The sequence below is a fragment of the Entelurus aequoreus genome, linkage group LG01, assembly GCF_033978785.1.
Source record: "Entelurus aequoreus isolate RoL-2023_Sb linkage group LG01, RoL_Eaeq_v1.1, whole genome shotgun sequence".
Taxonomy (NCBI): Eukaryota; Metazoa; Chordata; class Actinopteri; order Syngnathiformes; family Syngnathidae; genus Entelurus; species Entelurus aequoreus.
Window position 1 is genome coordinate 96,241,566 of NC_084731.1, and position 7,682 is coordinate 96,249,247.

A 7,682-nucleotide genomic window follows, 5' to 3' on the forward strand; every position below is an offset into this window, starting at 1 on the left:
TCTGTGTTCGTGAATCTGTTGCAATTATGTTCATTGCATTATGGAGAAAGAAGCTGAGCAAGCAAAGAAGAAAGTTGTCGGTGCGAAACGGACGTATTTTTCGAACGAAGTCAGCAACAACAGTACACAGCCGGCGCGTCTTTGTTTACATTCCCGAAAGATGCAGTCAAGATGGAAGAACTCGGATAACAGAGACTCTAACCAGGAGGACTTTTGACTTCGATACACAGACGCCTGTAGAGAACTGGGACAACACAGACTCTTACCAGGATTACTTTGATTTGGATGACAAAGACGCAGACGTGCTACTGTGAGTATGCAGCTTTGGCTTCTAAACATTTGATCGCTTGACCGTATGTGCGCAACTTTTTTTTTGCGTATGTACGTAACTTTTTTAAAATATATAAGCTTTATGAACCTTGGGTTAGGTGAACGGTCTTTTGGGCTGAGTGATTGTGTGTGTTGATCAGGTGTTTGAATTGTATTGGCGTGTTCTATGGAGCTAGGAGCTAGCATAGGAGCTAGGAGTTAGCATAACAAAGACGTAGGTGTTTTAATGCAGGATTAATTTGTGGCATATTAAATATAAGCCTGGTTGTGTTGTGGCTAATAGAGTAAATATATGTCTTGTGTTTATTTACTGTTGTAGTCATTCCCAGCTGAATATCAGGTACCGTGAGTATGCAGCCTTGGCTGCTAAACATTTGATAGCTTGACCGTATGTGCGCGTCACGTACGTAACTTTTTAAAAATATATAAGCTTTATGAACCTTGGGTTAGGTGAACGGTCTTTTGGGCTGAGTGATTGTGTGTGTTGATCAGGTGTTTTAATTGTATTGGCGTGTTCTATGGAGCTAGGAGCTAGCAGAGGAGCTAGGAGCTAGCATAACAAACACGTAGGTGTTTTTATGCAGGATTAATTTGTGGCATATTAAATATAAGCCTGGTTGTGTTGTGGCTAATAGAGTATATATATGTCTTGTGTTTATTTACTGTTGTAGTCATTCCCAGCTGAATATCAGGTCACCCCCGGCTCTCACAGCATCTTCCCTATCTGAATAGCTTCAACTCCCCACTAGTCCTTCACTTGCACTTTACTCATCCACAAATCTTTCATCCTCGCTCAAATTAATGGGGAAATTGTCGCTTTCTCGGTCCGAATCTCTCTCACTTCATGCGGCCATCATTGTAAACAATAGGGAACTTTGCGTATATGTTCAACTGACTACGTCACGCTACTTCCGGTAGGGGCAAGCCTTTTTTTATCAGATACCAAAAGTTGCGATCTTTATCGTCGTTGTTCTATACTAAATCCTTTCAGCAAAAATATGGCAATATCGCGAAATGATCAAGTATGACACATAGAATAGATCTGCTATCCCAGTTTAAATAAAAAAAAATCATTTCAGTAGGCCTTTAAGTCCCATCTTAAAACTCATTTGTATACTCCAGCCTTTAAATAGACCACATTTTAGACCAGTTGATCTGCCTTCTCTCTTTTCTGCTCTCCTGCGTGGAGAGGTTATCAGGTAGCCACAGATCAGCTTCCACGGAGGAGGCGCTAGTTGTGACCGTGAGTGGACGCCTCCTCTGTGCATCAGTTGGTGACGTCTCTGCTCTGCTGACTTGTCTGCATACAACAGGATCCCTGCTGGCCCCACTATGGACCGGACTCTCCCAATATGAAGTCGGGACCCAGGGGAGACCACTCCTTATGCATCAGTCGGTGACGTCTCGGCGCTCCGACTTGTCTTCATGCCAGAGAGTCCCCTACTGGCCCCTGCTATCCACTCGGCATACATTGTACCGGTCACCCAAGGAGGAGGGTGGGGGTCCCCACATCTGCGGTCCCTTCCAGGGTTTCTCGTTGTTCCCATTGGGTTGAGTTTTTTTCGAAGCCGTAACAAGTATTAGGTGCGTGGATCGCCCACCTGGGCACAATTATATAATCTCCTCCAAGTGTGTAAAAGGGCGGCAGCCGAGAACGACGGGGCAGCAGAGGGAGTTGGAGAGCTAGCGCGCAAGAGACAGAGAGCAAGAGGCAGACGAAGACGCGGCCGGCTGAAAAGCGGACCGAAGAGCGAGCAGTGGAAGACGAAGGAGCTGAAAAATGACCCGACCTGAGACTGAGTTTGATTGAAAAATAAACAAAGTCAACACTGCTTGCAGTCATGTCAGTCCTTGGTGGTCCATGGAACCCAGACGACAGTAAGAGACTGTCACAGGGCTATATACGTTTGTAAATAAATCTTGATTGATTGATTGATTTCCTCCACATCAGTGTTAAAACAGTCCTTCGAAACAGGTGGTCGGAAAAAAAAAAAAGTCCAATCCCTGTAATACAGGAATCACTGTGGCATCAAATAATTATTAATGAATTAATCATGAATAATTAATCATTATTATTATTAATAGTCATAATAATAAATGTATCATCAGTGGCCACAAACATCTCCACTATTTTATTTAATCTTTGCAAAGTGTTATTTGTTACACTATGAGAGTTATTCTCAAACTGTTGGGTGTGTACCACTAGTGGTACGCGGGCTCCATCTAGTGGTAAGAATTGCTTAAATGAAGTACAGTGGGTTTTTTTTTCCTATATTCATTCACAGTGTTACCGTTCAAATGGAGTATAATACGACAGTGGCCAAAAATATTAAACATACGTGGTAAATAAAGCATCTGCATTGTTTTCATTGAATAATTAGGCCTACTGTGCTACTGTCATTGTGGTGGTACTTGGCGAGACAAGTTTTTTCTGAGGTGGTACTTGGTGAAAAAACTTTGAGAACCCCTGCTTAATCAACACATTTAGTAATGTTTGACTTTTAACAATACTATGATCCCAAAGTTGTGCGTTTGCTTGATCATTATTTCATTTTAAAGCTGTTGATTAGAGATGCTGATCGTGGAAGTCCGTCCTACGCTCGCCCGCCCTACTATAAGGACCATGGTACTGTGCATGATTTAATGCTAAACACCCAAACGGATTTAAAAAGAACATACCAGTTTTAGACTCACATGGTGGGCCAGAAGGTGGCGCTACTTCAGGCTGTCAGGCTGCAAACTGACGTGTGACGCTAGAATGTTCACAACGTCACATGCTCGTCTGAGATTCAAATGCTAAACGCGACACGGTATCAGTCTGGCACGTCTCCTTCGAGAGAAGGCAATAAACGTCACCACACACACACACACACACACACACACACACACACACACACACACACACACACACACACACACACACACACACACACACATTGTTGTATTTCTTACCTTCTTGAGACCTCCGGATAAATGCCTACCTCTTTAGGACCTCCCTTTCTAAATATATAAAGATTGGTAGTTACAACATTATTGTCATGTACATACTATGCAAATATAAAAAAAGCTTGTTGTGAAAGATGAGTTGGAATTTCACAAGAAAAAGGTCACAATTTCACAAGAAAAACGTAACATTTTGGCAGTATTATAATAAAAGTCGTCATTTTACTCAACGCAAGTCAAAATTTTACAAGATAAACTGAACATGTGTGCAATATTATGATAAAAGTTGGAATTTTACTCAATAACAAGAAAAGCTTACATTTTTGGCAACTTTATGAAAAGAGTCGTAATTTTACTTGACAAAAATCTAAATTTTATAAGATAACTTTAACATTTTGGCAATATATTAATAATAATCGGCATTTTACTGGGCAAAATTATGACAAAAGTCGTAATGTATTAATTTTTTTTTTACTATTTTACAAGAACAACAAAAAATTGGCAATATTGTGATAAAAGTCGGGATTTAATATGACAAATTTCACCATTTTGCATTAAAAAGTAATAATTTAACATAAAAAGTAATCATTTTACTAGAAAATACTGCAATATTGCAGAAACAGAAACAATATGAGAAATTGTTCCCAATTTTATAAGAAAAAAGTTGACACATTGAGAGAAAACGATTGCTTTTAGTTCATTTAAATTTTTTATTTTTTTAAAATGTTTTAAATTTATTTGCTTCATGTCGCTATATACATATTTTTTTAATTGCTTGTATTAATTTTGGCCAAAGGGGGCACATGTATTTCTTACCTTCTTGAGACCTCTGAAAAATGCTTACCTCTTTAGGACCACCCTTTCCTAGATATATAAAGATGTGTATTTACAACATGAATAATATATACATTCTATGCAAATATAAAAACGCTTGATGTGAAAAATCAGTTGGAATTTCACAAGAAAAACTTTGAGTTTTGGCAGTATTATATAAAAGTCATGATTTTACTCAATGAGAGTCAAAATTTTACAAGAAAAACTGAACATTTGTGCAATATTATGATAAAAGTTGGAATTTTATTCAATAACAGTCGCAATTTTACAAGAAAAGCTTCAACTTTTGGCAATTTTATGAAAAGAGTCGTAATTTTACTCGACAAAAGTCACAATTTTATAAGAAAACTTTTAAATGTTGGCAATATATTTATAATAATCAGAATTTTACTTGGCAAAATTATGACAAAAGTCATAATTGTACTAATTTGTTTTTACTATTTTACAATAACAACAAAAAAATTGGCAATATTGTGATAAAAGTCGGAATTTTATTTGACAAATTTCACCATTTTGCATCAAAAAGTAATAATTTAACATAAAAAAGTAATCATTTTACTAGAAAATACTGCAATATTGCAGAAACAGAAACAATATGAGAAATTGTTCCCAATTTTATAAGAAAAAAGTCGACACATTGTGAGAAAACGACTGCTTTTAGTTAATTTTTAAATTTTTTTGTTTGTAATAGTTTTTTAATCTTCATTATTTGCTTCATGTCGTTATATACATATTTTTTTAAATTGCTTGTATTAATTTTGGCCAAAGGGGGCACGTGTATTTCTTACCTTCTTGAGACCTCTGAAAAATGCCTACCTCTTTAGGACCACCCTTTTCTAGATATATAAAGATGTGTATTTACAACATGAATAATATATACATTCTATGCAAATATAAAAACGCTTGATGTGAAAAATGTGTTGGAATTTCACAAGAAAAACTTAGAGTTTTGGCAGTATTATATAAAAGTCGTCATTTTACTCAACGCAAGTCAAAATTTTTACAAGAAAAACTGAACATTTGTGCAATATTATGATAAAAGTTGGAATTTTTCTCAATAACAGCAGCAATTTTACAAGAAAAGCTTAAAATGTTGGCAACTTTATGAAAAGAGTCGTAATTTTACTCGACAAAAATCTAAATTTTATAAGATAACTTTAACATTTTGGCAATATATTAATAATAATCGGAATTTTACTTGGCAAAATTATGACAAAAGTCGTAATTGTATTAAATTTGTTTTACTATTTTACAAGAACAACAAAAAAATTGGCAATATTGTGATAAAAGTCTGAATTTTATATGACAAATTTCACCATTTTGCATTAAAAAGTAACAATTTAACATTAAAAAGTAATCATTTTAGGAGAAAATACTGCAATATTGCCGAAACAAAAAAAATATGAGAAATTGTTCCCAATTTTGTAAGAAAAAAGTCGACACATTGTGAGAACATGACTGCTTTTAGTTAATTTTTTTATTTGTAATTGGTTTTTTATCTTCATTATTTGCTTCATGTCGCTATATACAGTACATCTTTTTTAAATTGCTCGTATTAATTTTGGCCAAAGGGGGCACATGTATTTCTTACCTTCTTGAGACCTCTGAAAAAAGCTTACCTCTTTAGGACCACCCTTTCCTAGATATATAAAGATGTGTATTTGCAATATGAATAATATATACATTCTATGCAAATATAAAAACGCTTGATGTGAAAAATCAGTTGGAATTTCACAAGAAAAACTTAGAGTTTTGGAAGTATTATATAAAAGTCATGATTTTACTCAATGAGAGTCAAAATTTTACAAGAAAAACTGAACATTAGTGCAATATTATGATAAAAGTTGGAATTTTATTCAATAACAGTCGCAATTTTACAAGAAAAGCTTCAACTTTTGGCAATTTTATAAAAAGAGTCGTAATTTTACTCGACAAAAGTCACAATTTTATAAGAAAACTTTTAAATGTTGGCAATATATTAATAATAATCGGAATTTTACTTGGCAAAATTATGACAAAAGTCATAATTTTACTCAAAACATGTCACTGTTTTACAAGAACAACAAAAAAATTGGCAATATTGCGATACAAGTCGGAATTTTATATGACAAATGTTGCCATTTTGCATTAAAAAGTAATAATTCTGCATAAAAAAAGTAATAATTTTATGAGAAAATATTGAAATATTACAAAAACAGAAAGAATATGAGAAATTGTATAAGAAAAAAGTTGAAGATTGCTTTTAGTTTGGGTTTTTGGGGAATTTTTTTGTTAGTAATTGGTTTATAATCTTCATTATTTACTTCAGGTTTTTACAGTATGTCTCTATATACATATTTATTTATTTATTTTTAAAATTTTGGCCAAATTGTACGCATTTCAATTTCTTACACACACTTGTTATTTCATATGTTGACCAGAGGGGGAGCACTTTTAAAACCGACATACAGTCAATTTGAAAAATCCCACCTTTTTGGGACCACCCTAATTTTGACAGATTTCACCACCAGGGAGCAAATGAGACATTCTCTATTAGATTCAATGGTTTTCCGTTTTGGGACCATGATTTATGTCCTCATATGAAAGGTACTTTTTCTTGTTGATGTCTCAAGAAGAGTAGAAAACAAGAACACACACACACACACACACACACAGGTTCGCATGCTCATACACACAGTCCTAACAGCCGCCCCCACCACCACCACCTCCACCCCCAATCTCCATCTCGCTTTCATCACACTGACTGTGATTGAGTGTGACAGCACCACATTTTGACCGCGGTGCTGCTATACTTATCTGTGATGTCTGCCGGTGCAATCGGAGACACATCCACACAGCAGAGCGCCAAGCGCCCCCCAGGCCAGCGAGGCACATACCGAGCCACAAATAACCAGCGAAGGGGAGGGGTGTTACAGGGGTCATAGTGTCTGAGGTAACCAGAACGTGATAGGTTTGAGTATATTGCTGATAAAACAGCAAAAGTCACATTAAAACTCCATCAATCAAGACGTCCACGTGGAATATGAACCTTTTCTGCTAATTGCCATCATTAATAACAGAGCGTCTCAGCTGGCTCTGCATACATAGAATCAGATCTAACTCTCACCAACTAATTTTGGAGATGCAACCGGGCCACGGACCCAAATATCTGGCTTTATCGTTAACATAACCCATTGGGTCAAGAGGTTATTACCTTCTCCAAGGTCCATGATGGCAAGGATGGCGCTGCAGCTCGCCTCCCCCGACTCATTGGCGGCCACGCAGGTGTACAAGCCAGCGTCCCGCGTACGGCAGTCGCGTATCCACAGCCCTCCTGAGTCCTGGGCTTCCGAGGGAGGCAGGAATGTGTGGTTGTGGTACCAGGCGAGAGAGGGTTCGGGAAAGCCCGTCACTGACACCCTCAGACGAATGTCACAGCCCGTTCCCACCGCCGCCTTGCGGAGTTTACGGCTAAAAACCGGCGCCTTGGGCTCCTGTGTCAGCCCGCCCTGGTCTAGGGCAACTTGGTCATTGGTGAATTTGGCCCTCTTGAATTGGATGTTTCGATCAGGACTGGATGCTGAAACTTCCGCCAT

General features: G+C 37.1%; 1 protein-coding gene across 1 annotated transcript in view; it reads right to left on the reverse strand.

Annotated features, from left to right (window-relative positions):
* LOC133650060 (striated muscle preferentially expressed protein kinase-like) overlaps positions 1-7,682 on the reverse strand; it is a 137,934-nt gene extending 130,252 nt beyond the window's left edge. Inside the window, exon 1 of the mRNA XM_062046896.1 lies at positions 7,301-7,682. Within this exon, the coding sequence (XP_061902880.1) occupies positions 7,301-7,682 (382 nt within the window). The remainder of the gene's footprint in view (positions 1-7,300) is intronic.